The sequence below is a fragment of the Aythya ferina genome (genome assembly GCF_964211825.1).
Source record: "Aythya ferina genome assembly, chromosome: 2".
Taxonomy (NCBI): Eukaryota; Metazoa; Chordata; class Aves; order Anseriformes; family Anatidae; genus Aythya; species Aythya ferina.
In genome coordinates, this window is record NC_140297.1 from 7,375,675 (window position 1) to 7,389,374 (window position 13,700).

The window sequence follows — 13,700 nt, forward strand, 5'->3', positions numbered from 1 at the left end:
CTGTGCTCACTGAGCTCACTGAGCCCTCAGATGGGACTGAGGACTGCTGGCCCCTAGGACACACGCATCCTTGCCCAGACACATGGTGAAAGGAGCTCTCTCAGGTGCTTCTACAATTTACTGAAATCTCATCACTACAGTGTGAGGTGGTTGGTAGGCACATGTTAGCCCAGACCCCTTCATCACTCGCCAACCTCGGATGCTGTACTAACACTCCTCTTTCCTCTACACTAACTTCTGGATTCCCTATCCTCGACACACCACTTGGCAGGGCTCTGCACACACTGTGATTGACTTGAACTACAGCAACACCCCAGAATTCACTTCCAAACCTAAATTCTGTCTTTAAGTCTACTTCAGAAACAAGGACAGACAGAAAGTTCAGTTCATCTGTGCACATACGAGGAAGTATTTTTCCCCTCAGACTCTCAGCTCAGCCCACCTCATTTCTTTCAGAGAAAATGGAATACTCTAAGCCAAGTTTTTTAATTCCTCTTCCTCCTTGATTTCAAATACAAGCTCTACAGTAATCTAGACATCGCTTTGCTGAGCCAACATTACCACTTTCAAATGGTGCTTGCACTGTCGATTCCTCAAAATACACTTGCACCCACTGGGTGCACAGCATTTCCCCAAATAATCTAAGGGATAGATAAAAAGGCAATTCGTGTTTCCAGTATTGTGAGCCTTAGCAAAGTGTTTCCCATGGTATGGATGACACAAACAGAACGATGATAAAAAAAATCCCTGAAATGGGCAACAATGAGCCAGGACTCTATTGTCCAAGCAGCTCCCGCAGTGCACTCTGTACAGGACATACAAATGTCAGTATACCAAATGCTCCTCTCGATGTACGCAATGTAAACATGGAGTGTAACGCTCAAAGATACGAGACATGCCAAAAGTAGGTCGCTACCTCTACTGTCATCCATCTCGCCATCTCTTGAGTGTTCTGACTGGGCATCCGGGGGTGTCTGAAGCACAGCCACACTGTTCTGATTTATAATCTTCAGTTTAAGCTTTGGTTTCGTCCGTTTTCTTCTAGGTACTGTGACAGTGAGGCTCTGTAACTGAGACATGCCGGATTCTGTCAAGCAGACTCCATCCTGCGTGTATGTCTTCGGTGGGTCTATAAAAGTTAAACGATCATAACAGCAATATAAAACTCTTTAATTTTCAAGTCTTAGATCTTCAGGAATAGCACTTTTAAGAGTTAATAATTCACATGTATGGAACTGATTCATGAGCGAGGAAATCAGTATAAATAAAACAGAGATCTGATATTGTCTTACACGTTACAGTTAGAGCTTTATGATTTAGAGCCTGATGTCAAATCCAGTAACAATCCATTACGTTGCTACAAAACAACTTACATCCAAAATTTGTTAGACAGATCTATTTGATTATGGAAACTGGTGCCTTGCAGGGTATTTCTGTATCCCTAACACTCGAAAAACCCATGCAAGTCTTAGCTTGGGTCCCTGTTGCTCATTAGCCAAAGCCCTCAGCGTTGCAGTTTCATGTTATTACTCAGCTTTAGCCTCCCAGAACTCTTGGTCCATCAGGCGAGTTATTAGCCCTGGTTTATAGGCAGACAAAAACCAAGTTGTATCGAGTGAGCTGCTCAATATCAATTCATAAACCGTGGGTAGGACCCAAGCTTCCCAAGACCTGCAAGACTGCTACGTCCTCCAGCTGTTACATGCCAACTGAGTCTACGGATCAGCTCTTCCCCCCAGTTCTTAATTGACAACGCAGAAAGGCGCTGCCTGAGGACTGTCTCCATCATCTGCAGCGCCACCTGCAAGTGGAAGCTGGGGAACTTTCAGGGAATTGGCAAATAGCAAAGAGGCTGCAATGCTGCTTCTGCTCTTTGAGGCCAATTAAATAATGACTGGATAACACGGTTTCTGAAAACATATGAACATCGTAACATTTGTTCTCTTTAACCAAAAATATTTTCTGATGTAACATGTCACATCCCAAAACACAGCTGGTTCTGAATGTAGCTCTTCAGAGACGATTGTTCTCTTGTACTGAATTAGAAGAGTGTTCATTTAAAAAATTTCATCTATTTTTTCGTACTGAAGATTGGAGGGCAAAATCTTCTCTCAGAACAACTGTGCAGTATAAAGCAGAACAAAATTCTGATGTGACGGAAGCTATCCTAACATGAGGGAAGCTCTTAGAGACTATCATTACAACAAATGACCTGGGAGTAGGCTTGTCAAGACTGTCAATTCCTTGCACAAAATACACAAATTCAGAGAAGTTGTGTCCTCCTACAGTTTGAGCCTGTAAACATTTGTGTATGTGTTTGACTCAGCCACATGGTTATTTATCACTGCTAATATTAAGGCAAGCAACTAAGTCTGCAGAATCAAAGCATAATTTAAGATTATTATTATTATTATTATTATTATTATTATTATTATTATTATTATTATTATTATTATTATTATTATTATTATTGTGCAGGTATGGCAGGCAAAAAAGAAAAGAAAGAAAAAAAAATGAAAAGCATGCTGTGATAACAGAAGGATGGTTAATGTTGTGTGTTATAAAAACAAAAAGGAAGTTTTGCCTCATATAAAAGTATACCCTTAAAATATGCTAAATGACCAACGATTAAGCATTTACATTCTTTACCTAGTTCTTTTGATTTTGAAATAATCTGAGCTCCAACTGATGAATCACAACAGTCCAAAGAAGGCACTGAAAAATATAAGGAGAATAATTTCAACTTTTAAAAATGGTGACTCGATTTAAACTGAAACTACCAAGTAATTTTCCTTCAAACGGTTCTGTTAAACTCCCTAATTAATAGTATTGGCAACATCTACTAGCACCTTTAAAATAAAGTGCTTTTCTGCGTCACAGAGATGTGACTACAAAACAAGCCTGGTATCAGCTGAAGTTCTCCAATTCCCTAGAGTCAAGAATGGCACTGGAAATGCTCTGAACTTGATGGTAAATGATCTCCTTCTACTGCTCCACTGGCATGCACTGGATCTACTGGATTTTAAGGAAATTTCTACACTAGTCATCATGTCCAGGCTTTGCTAAGCTAAGTGTAGGTAACAGGAGGACTCTGTGAACCAGGGACTGTCTCAGGAGTGGATCTCCCACCAGCTTCCCACACAAGGTTCCAGCTGTGCCTGTGCTGTCAGAGGTCTGACAGAACAGAAATGAGACAGAAAGGAAGGCCAATAGCAAATCTGAGAACAGCTCAGACGTAACTTGTAAGGATATTGACAAATGGAACAGCAGAAACTCAGTTTGAAAATTGCCTTGTGTGCTTCAGGGAAGCACTGCAGTAGTTTGAGTGAACAAATGATGATCAAAATGTCTTCCAGTGCTAGCACGCTACTGCTGCAGGTAGAAATGTTCTTCTGCCTTAATCACAGTAATCCTGTTTCACTAACCTGTGGTGTGTAGACTGATTGTTTATATTAGTAGTGACTTTGTAGAGATTATATAGACAGAAGGTACAAGAAAAATTAGCTGTTTAGTCGGTGTCTCACAAACGCTGAGAACTAAAACCAAAAAAACTGTTAGTTTGGCATGGTTAGCGTTACCACACAGTCAAGGCTCATTCTTTTTTTTTTTTTTTTTCCTAGAAATCTTAGCCAGGCTCAGTCTAAGACTCTGACAAACATCCGGTGTTTTTAATTTGCATCTACTACACAAGCCCAGACCACTGAGGCACAGCACGTGTGGAAGGCTCTTGTTTCTCAGCCCAACTGCATGTGCTCCAACCTCACCCACAGAGAAAGGCTAGGAAAAGACCAAGAGCTTCCACCTAACACTTAGAGTCTGTGCTAAATACAAAACAAGGGTGTAGTAGCTAAAAAGATTTGAAATCTAGAGAAAGCTTTCTAAGTATACATAAAAGATAAGGAAAGTGAAAGTCTTGTCTTCAGAAATTATAGTCCTCTGAAAGTTTTTAAGGTCTAACTGAAGTGTATGACATAACCTAGAGAAAACAAACATTCTGTGAGATAGGCACGTGTAAGGAGCCGATCAGCACTTCTGAAAAACTGATACACACACACACGGATGGAAAAAACAAGGAAGAAAAAAAATGAAAATGAAATTTTGAAGGAGACACTGGGCTGGAGGGAAACAAAAAAATATGGCACGAGCTGCAGGATGGAAGATGCTCAAAGGCCCTGAACTGAAACAACAGAACAACAGCAGACTTGAAGAAATACTCCATGGGGAACGAGACCTCATCTGATTCCTTCGTTGGTTATAATTTACAAGGTATCTAAGTCAGAGCTAACAACTACTGGGCTGGAATCTAAGGTAAACAGAAAATTCAGAGAGCTGTGATGGGGATTTGATGCCCTTACTCTAAAGTCATAGAACAAGGAGTCCACATCAGACTGAGCACACTTTCAGCTTTGGAGACTGAACAGACTTGAAACAGGCAAACAAATAAGCTGATAGCAACAAACGCAAGGCCTTCAGAGACCAACTCACAGAAGTTGCACAACGTTTGAAGATGGTATTGAACTGATTTCCAGAAAAGGAGCTAATTAGAGTGCGGGTTAAAGATTAAATCAATAAAACGGATAACGGAGAAACAGAATTCCAAGCCAGAGAGAACTATAAAGGGGAAAAATAATCATTAAAAAACATAACAAAAAAGGGACAGGGCTCTCTGAGGCACTTAGCTAAGTTCAACCAAAATGATATGCTTATTTTCAGAAGGATTTAAACATGCCGAATGATGTGCAGTGTTTAGTGGCTTCAGTTAAAAAAAAGTGTTGCACGGAATACAATATGATGAGAAAGATCACAGTTTCAAAAAGAAAGGTGGCCGCGATTCAGAAGGCTGCAATAGAAAATAACAGCTCTAGGAAGAAATGGAATTGGCTAAGGGACAGTGCAAAATGTCTGATAGAAAGACAACACCGCAGTACTATCAGCTGCCTGCTTGACTGTAAGCGTGCATAACTGCAGGGATTTTTTTTTTTGCAAATACTGGCACTTACAGGAATGTAACAGCTGAAATAATAAACATGACAATTAAAAACTCAAAAGTTAAAATTTTAGCTTCTAATTACTTTGTGTATCTGTGAAGTACACACAGTAAGTTTTAGAATGAAGATGATCTTAATTCAGTTTCATGAAGACTGTGCAACAGAGGATTCCAGCCCTAAGATGTGGATCATCGACAGTACTCAGCATCTCCAAATTAGTAAGTGACACGAAGCCCTCACTGCTGCTGTGGGCAGGCTTATCTGAGCCACAGGAAGAATATTCACACACCAGCAGCTACCAAAAACTACCACCAGACCGGCTGTAACTAGCTGTTACGTGTGTTTGCAGCTCCTGTCTCTTCAGCTGTTCCCACTGAAGAAAAGCAGACGGAGCTGCTCCCTTTCCCTCCTGCAGAGAAAAACAAACAAACAAAAGCCAGCACCGAGGAGGAAGCTGGAATTTGTGGATGGAGAGAGTGGGGGATTAAGCAAGGAGGGGATGCAAGTTACAGTTTGGGCATACATAGACAAGCTAAGTGAGGATGCACAAAGGCAAATGGCAGAAAGGCAGAAATTATGGGGAGATGGTTGAGATTTGCTTGTCTGGAGAATCTACGGCTGTGGGTGAGATGCACATCTCTCTCCTGAATGTGCAAGAGTTACAGCACAGAGGCAAAAGTTGCTGCTACCTACAGCAGTTGCCAGTACTCAGTCACGACAACATTCAAACTAAATTAGAAAACCTTTTCTACAACAGAAAACCAATTCTGCTACATGCTGGAGGACATATGTACCTCTAAGGGTACTGGAGGTGCTGGCCCAAGTGCTCGCCGAGCCACTTACAATAATTTACCAGCAGTCCTGGCTGAGCAGGGAGATCCCAGCTGAGTGCAAGTTAGAGAACATGACTCCAACTTACAGGAAGGGCAGGATGGAAAATCCAGGGAACTGCAGGCTTGTCATCACCAGGAAAGGTTATGGAGCCCTGGTGAATGGAGTTCAGTCTTGAGCCCGATCATGATTCAACAAAGGTAAGTTTTGGGTGCTGCACTTGGGTCCTAAATAACCTGATGCCAACAGGGCTTGGGCAAGAGTGCATGGAAAGGTGCCCAGCAGAAAAGGACCTGGGGGTGTTGGTCAACAGCTGACTGAACACGAGCCAGCAGTGTACCCAGGTGACCAAAAAGGCCAACAGCATCCTGGCCTGCACCAGAAATAGCATGGCTAGCAGGACTGGAGAAGGGATTGTCCCACTGTATGCAGCACTGGTGAGACTGCACCTGAACTGAATTCAGTTTTGGGCTTCTCACTACAAAAGGATATCGAGTTGCTTGAGCATGTGAAGCAATCAGAAAACAAGACATATAAGGAGCAGCTGAGGGAACTGGGGTTGCTTAGTCTGGAGAAAAGGAGGCTGAGGGGAGACCTCATCACTCTCTGCAACCACCTGAGTGGAAGCTGCAGCAAGGAAGGTGTTGGTCTCTTTTCTCAGGTGACGAGTGATAAGACATGAAGAAACAGTCTCAAGTTGTGCCAGGGTAGGTTTAGATTGGACATTAGGAAGAATTTCTTGTTGGAGAAAGTGGTCAAGCATTGGAATGGGCCACCAAGGGATGTGGTGGAGTCTCCATCCCTAGAGGTACTGAAGAGATGTGTGGACACAGCACTCAGACACGTGGTCTGGTGATGGAACTCAGCAGGTTGGGCTGATGGCTGGACCTGATGATCTTGAAGGCCTTTTCTAACCTAGATGATTCCATGATCCCATCCTGTAACGTAAGACCACATTAAAAGCAACCTGAAGAAACACTGATTAGAGATGAGTATTTCACAGCAGTCTAGAAATGGAGGTTTATGGCACACTGCTCTGGAACAAGTTTTACCACGTGCTGGCTATGGATATTAATGTATGTTCAAGAAGAAAAATAAATAAATTGTGTTTTATTTCTGTTTCACAAAGAAGATGATTTTAAGATTATCAGATATGCAGCTGATGTTCTTCAGATTAGACAGGGAAGAGCTCTTAAAGTTCCTGTTTTCTGAAGAGAGAAAAATGGAAACTCTTTCTCAATGCTTATATTTTAGAAGGTATTTACCAATAGGACACCTACTTCATCAGTAATGTACTGGCAAGCTATGAGGTTGAGGGGCCCTTGCTTATTCTGCAAATAAAGTAGTTACACTTGTAATGATGTTTGCAACACATTAATATCCTCTGTGGTACTTCAGATGGAAAGAGAAGGAGCCATTCCAATAAGAAAACCACTATATAGTATACAGAGTATTTATACTATACTACATACTACGTATATTTATACTATTTATACTAATATTTGTTTCTCTAAGTTCAACAAATGCTTACTGCTCTCGCCTAGAAACAAAAAAATTAGAATTTCCAGAAGAGTTGTAGACAAATTAACAAAACACTGGAACATTTCATATAAAAGTACATGCAAGTATTTCCACGAACATGCACCAAATGACATTCAGACATGCAGTTGTACAAATGTACACGTTAAAGACTTCATATATATGCTGAGTCAAAGCCAAAAAGAATAATCAGAGAAACGTGTCTCATAAAAGTGGGAAAAAAACCTGCAAAGAAGGGTGGGCAACTTTCTAACAGATGTTGTGGGACTGGCTCCTATTCTCAGAAGACAAACCTAGGCAACACAACTCCACACTGGTGTGCAAAAAGGACTAACTCGGGGGCCAGTTTATGACTGGAGGTGAAACATCTCTTACACCACTTTCTAAAGTTATTCCATCTCATATACTGGGGCCTTTATTGTCTTCTAAAAGGCAGCTCTGCCAGCTCATCAGAGATAGGAAGGGGCACTATTTCTTACCTGGACCTTTGTGTTTTAAGTGCCCAAAGCTTATTACCAAAAGAAACAAAAACCTGTGTTGTATCTACAAGTTGCCTGTTTTTCCCACTTACAACCCCTTTTTTGCTTTGAATTTGCAAAAGCAGATTACAAAGATGAAGTGACTTGTAGAAATACACAAGCGTAAGTCATTCGCACTTGTAACAGTGACAGAAGTGGGATACTTAGAAGTGTTCCACTACCATGTGTATATAGTTGATCAATTTATACCAGCAAGTACACAAACTTCCAAGGCTACATGAGTAAGTTACAATTACTGTCACAGTGTTATGAGGACATGAGGCATAAAGGCACATCAGATGCTCCATTGAACTTTTCTTGGCAGACCTCTCAAACACAAGCCTCATAGTATAGCCAACTCTTGATCAGGAAAGCCAATCTTCCTGAAATCCTCCTGGTGTGTATTTTTTGAAACATTTGCTTAGTCCTTGTTCCTTCCTCCTCCACATTCTCACACTCTGATGATATCCCAATAAAGGGTTAATGTGAACATTTTAACATACTATTATTCTAAAAAAAATATATGTAGAGGTGTCAGTGCTCTGTTAAAGCAGCAGACTGAAGCAGAAACTCCTGTGAGCTGACATGCAGAGAAAACAGACCCAGGATACTATTCTTGCAGCAACACCATAAATCATCTAATAGGCCAATCTAATTGCTGACAGGCCACTCACTATAAAATTAACCACTACCATCCCACAGAACCAGATGGTGTAGCTGTGCTCAAAGAGAAAAACTGCAGTAACCTCAGCTCCTGGAGTACCAATGCTGTGGAATTGCATACTACTGACTAAAAAAGAAGTTGGTATATTCACTGACAACATGTGCAGAGAAGAACAAAATTCATTAGAAAGAATATGCATTGTAACTAACACACAAAAAAAACAACAAAGGAGACTCCCAAGCATGAACATATGGAGATTTTTTTCGAAGACCAGAGCTAGGGAAGGAACTGGTCTTAAATACTGGGAGAGCTTATGGAGTGGTGCTAACAAAACATGGGAAAGGAGGGGAAAGATGCTTGCATGGACTGTTGTTGTGTTGTTACCGCTGCTACAGAGGGCCTCAAAGTCCTGATATATAGAACATTTTTTGCTTGGAATTGATTTTAATATTCTTCCACAATTCAGATGTTTAGAGAACTGGGCTTTCTTTATTCCGCTCGACAAAGTGAGATGTGTTTTACCCTTTCAACATCAAAAGCCCAAATTTACCCAAATTATCTTCAATAAATCTGTCTAGAATTCCCCCCGCTAGGTTGTCTTTTGCTGCAGGGATGTCCTGACAGCCAATCACTAGGGGGTGAGAAAGAGCTGAGGACACTTCCAGAAGGCCTTTAAAACAAAAACAAAAAATCTTGCTTCTACAACGAGCCAACTCTCCACCACAGACAAGAACCATAACCCATTCCCAAACCTATTTATTGCAGTGTGCAGTCCTGCCATTGGTTTCAATTGTCTTCTTACCGTTTGTTGGTGGTATGTATGGCCTACAAATGGTACAGTCAAAACCCATATCAGCTATGTTTTCCACTTCCTCCTCTGTGTTTAAGTTCTGACAGATTGCATGCATCCATCTAGAAATTAAGTGGGGGAAAAAATACAATTTAAAGGAAATATGTGGTGTTTTAGGAGACCCAAGTATCAGTATATGGTCCAAGTAAATGTGAAATACTTGTTAAGTTAAATTCTTTTAGGGAGAAACAAGGAAATCAGGTTCTCCATATAGAGCAATCCTCTATGGTGGTGTGTGTTAAAATACTGGATATACAGTATCACATTACCTATTTCCCTTCATAGGAAGGAAAACTGTAAAATAATGTCCCCGAAGCAAATATGTTAGTATTATAATTTCTCCCTGTATTTGCAGTCATCTTAACTACTCAGTTGACACAAGGTAATCTAGATGTAGCCTCACGACGACAGTCGTGTGAGGTAATTTTATTTTCTTTTTACAGAGGTGGAAAATGAGGCACAAAATAATTAAGTTGCCTAGAGTCATACAGTTATTAAGTCTGTGGTACAACTAGTTATGAACCAATATGAGACTTCTGAGACTCAATCCAGTGTTCTTTACCACAAGACCATTCCCTTCATCTTTATGCTTTTACATTATGAGAAAAAAATTAAAATAAGCCTTTACCAGGAGAAAAAATGTCAAAGAGTAGAAATCCTTACCGATCACATTGTCTACACTGAATTATAAGCTCTTCATCCCTGTAAGTGCGATAGCAGATGGGGCAGGTAGACAAACTTGCACAGGGAGCACACTGCGTGTAATTATTTTGCCATTCGCATCTTAAACCCGGCGAAGTTGCTCCACAGTGTCTGCACCAAACACACCTGCAGAACAGACAAAACGATCTATTACTTTTAGTCCTAAGCACAATCATTTTGTGGCTTTAAAACCCTCCTAACTCAGACCTGCATGAATAATTTAAGTTTTAGATCACTAAGCAATGGGGAGGAGGGAACGACACAAAAACATCTTATTTCAGGTCAAAATATTTTACTTGGTTGAAAATTTATTATTTAGATTTTGAACATTACCAGTACTTTTGATACATTTTAAAGCAGTTCCTACATAAGAAGTCGTTTCAATCTGCAAAACAGGTGGAAGTGTGTTTTTAACAGCTTAACAGGTCAAAAGAGTTCCTGCTTTCAGTTGGCATTCACTTTGAGATAAAAAGACTTGGCCATGCGAGAGGTCTATTTTGTTTGTACTTCACCCAAGTAACACGAATGGTTTTCAAAGGGTTTTTATCTTGAGAGCAATTCGGTGAAGTGCCCATTAATTTTTCCAACTGTTTCAATGAACATAGATTAGGATTTTTTGTCTCAAAGTTTCAAAAGAAAAATATTGTCCATCTCTACTTACCTGGGTTTTGGCACTAAGAAACTATTAAGAGGAGATGACTGTTTCCATATTAAACTGCAAACTGAATGAAACAATTCAGAAGTATTTTGTTTGCTTTGTTTAATACACCTAACTTCAATAAAACTAAAACTTTATTACAGTGAAATTGGCATTACAAGCAAGAAAAAAGAACAAAAAAAGCCAGTATTCGTGACACCCAAGCCAAACACACCATTTGCACTTCCAGCCTCCTTTTGGAACGGTCTGCAGGGGCGGATCTAAGCAGTAAGTGTGGTAGCTGATGTCGCAGTCATCACAGAGCAGCAGCCTTCCTGGATCTGTAGCTTTCCCACAGGCTTCACACACCGTACACTCCAGACACCTCCAGCCTTTACTAAGCACCACTTTAGTAATCTGCAAATGCCAAGGTGAGAATTATTTGAACGCTGCTCTCTGAAGTGTGGTCACTGTAAAAATGAAAGCCTGGGTAGTGCAGCACGAGATGCTCTTCTCTACATCACAAGTAGCCATTTATCAATTAAACTTGGTGAAAATTCACTAAATGGGAATGGATCAAACAGAAAGGAACTCTACGTTGTTGCTGATACTGTTCTGGAATATAATTTCAGGTAAACTAGCACGTCAGAAAATACATACTGCACTGGTAGGATAGTTTATTCCTTATAAGAGTGGCTGGGTCCCACAAGGAAGAAAGAGAACATACTGCTGCTTTTTTCAGGTATGTAGTAAAGCCAGTATTCACATCACTGAGAATCCTGTATCTTTCCTAAATTATCTGTGATAGCCAGTGCTAAGGATTCAATCATCCAAAGCTATGTTTTATTGTTTATTAAATAACATATGGGTGGCATATAAATGCAAAACCAAAGTATAGTTGTACGAAGAATGCATATAATGTTTTGTAATGTAAATTTAAAATAAAACATTTAAAATATTCTGAAATGTTTCAAGAAATCACTTCTACACAGATGTACTTATATAATAATGTTTAGTTTATATATTGCAATAAGCAGCTTATTATGCGTTTCCTAAATCAACTCATACGATTCGTATTTCATTTTCACAAATTCTCCTAGATTAATGAAAGTAAAATATATTAATTAACCACTCCAACTGCTGTCAATTCTGACAGCCAACAGACAAACTGAATCGACTAAACCTTATGCCTGTAGTAAATGAAGATGCATTATAATTTTTTGTTTTTAATTTTGCTTGTATTTAGGTTTTAAGCTTGTATCTCCAACTGTTATTTTAACCAACTGCTGGATAATCAGTGCTATTTATGGTTGTGAAATTACAGAAAGGTTAATTTCTCTTGAGGCGATGCATACTATAAAATGACATTTAATTAAAGTCTTTCACAAGTCGCGTACAAATAATGGTCACATTAGCTGAAGAATATCTAACAAGTTAATGACTCCCCTAATTACCACAAAACCAAAGGCAGCGTAGTGCTATTAAGGCACAATATGAAAGCAGTGTAATCAAGTCATCTCTTATATACCAAAGCACTCACCTTAATACTGACACAGTATGGATGGTAACACTGACCGCATTGAGAGCAGGCGAGCAACCTGCCCTCAGCACCTTGGCCAAAACTCCCACAAACTACGCACATATCCTGAAATTACAAAAACGTGCAGATTTTCAACACATGCCAGACAGTAAATTCTGAAAACATGTAATTGTAAAATCCAGCTAGCTTGTTGTATGATGTAACTCCTAACAATGACATTTATTTACTTTTTTAAATTAAAAGCAAAGAAACAAAATGAAAACCTGAGTAACTATTAGCCTAACCTGATGGAGAGTGAACTTGTCGCTGCTAGAGAAGAGGACAACTGTATTATGCATCGAGTTTTCTTCCTCATCTTTGTTAGATGAGATATCCATAGTTGTGACCTATACCAAAAAAATGCAACATAGTTAGCAAGCATGTCATATTTTCTAAGCCACGAAAGAAGACGAAATCTATCCTTTAAACATGTTAGTTTTTTAATACTACTGGAGAATACAAGCTCAGAGGATACACCAGAAGTCTGTGCATTTGTTTCTTCACGTAGTACAAACTTTCACACAAAGCTATCTTAATGAGAAATTGTTGTACTAATTCACAATACTTTCCACATTAATACAAGTATCACCACCCTCAGTTTTACAGACACGTTCTCTTCCTCTCTTTTGTTCACCTTTACCTGTTACCCCATGTACTTTAAAATGGAAATTGAAGGAAAGAGGCAGTCTAAGAAAAAAAAAATTAAGTAGAATTTGTCGTATTGTGACCAAGTCTACCCTTTTTCCTGTCTTTAAACACTGAAGTTCTTCTTACTGAGAAGTTAATTGCAATGACATGCTTTGAGTATGAACTCGGAAAGCATTCACAGAAATGTAACTTGTCCCGTGTTGCCTAAAATGTGGTTTAGCTAAGGTTCCAGCTGTGTTAGAGAAATGACCAAGAGTTCAGAAGTTGCAAGAGTCAGGACGCACTCCACAAGGTCTTTCTTTATTAGGCTTATATGGATTTGCCCATAAAAACTTGCACTGAACAGAGAACTTGAATCTGTTGTTTTGTTCTCAGTCTGTAAGTCCTTACTATAGCCTATCAACCTCTCGATTAAGGGCATCATTACTCTCAAAGAAGACAGGAAGACCTAGTGATTTTGGGAGAGTCATGATGGAAAGATCAGTGAATGCTTTAACCGTGTTCGGACTTTCATGTAAATCTTGCTTTCCACAATTTGCCACCCATGAATTTCCATTAACAGGCCTAGGCATTTACTCTCTGAAGCAGCAGTGGCCATGAAAGCTTGGAAGAGAAGAGCACACATTTCTATGAAAAAAATAAAATAATGCATGCTAGAGAAGCGTAACTTTGTTTTACCAGCTGTTCTTGCTTTATAAATGTGGATTATTTTAAATACAGCTTAAGTCTTATTTAGCTAGTTTT

General features: G+C 39.6%; 1 protein-coding gene across 15 annotated transcripts in view; it reads right to left on the minus strand.

The window, feature by feature from the left end:
• Positions 1 to 13,700, minus strand: part of KMT2C (lysine methyltransferase 2C) — a 196,109-nt gene that overhangs the window by 56,840 nt on the left and 125,569 nt on the right. For 14 of the 15 annotated variants that reach the window (XM_084507334.1, XM_084507327.1, XM_084507336.1 and 11 more), the window contains 7 exons: positions 12,554 to 12,655; positions 12,270 to 12,374; positions 10,965 to 11,146; positions 10,054 to 10,218; positions 9,343 to 9,452; positions 2,650 to 2,715; positions 917 to 1,129 (listed from right to left, as the gene is read on the minus strand). In XM_084507334.1, the coding sequence (XP_084363460.1) occupies positions 917 to 1,129; positions 2,650 to 2,715; positions 9,343 to 9,452; positions 10,054 to 10,218; positions 10,965 to 11,146; positions 12,270 to 12,374; positions 12,554 to 12,655 (943 nt within the window). The remainder of the gene's footprint in view (positions 1 to 916; positions 1,130 to 2,649; positions 2,716 to 9,342; positions 9,453 to 10,053; positions 10,219 to 10,964; positions 11,147 to 12,269; positions 12,375 to 12,553; positions 12,656 to 13,700) is intronic. The other variant, XM_084507337.1, reaches the window with a different exon arrangement.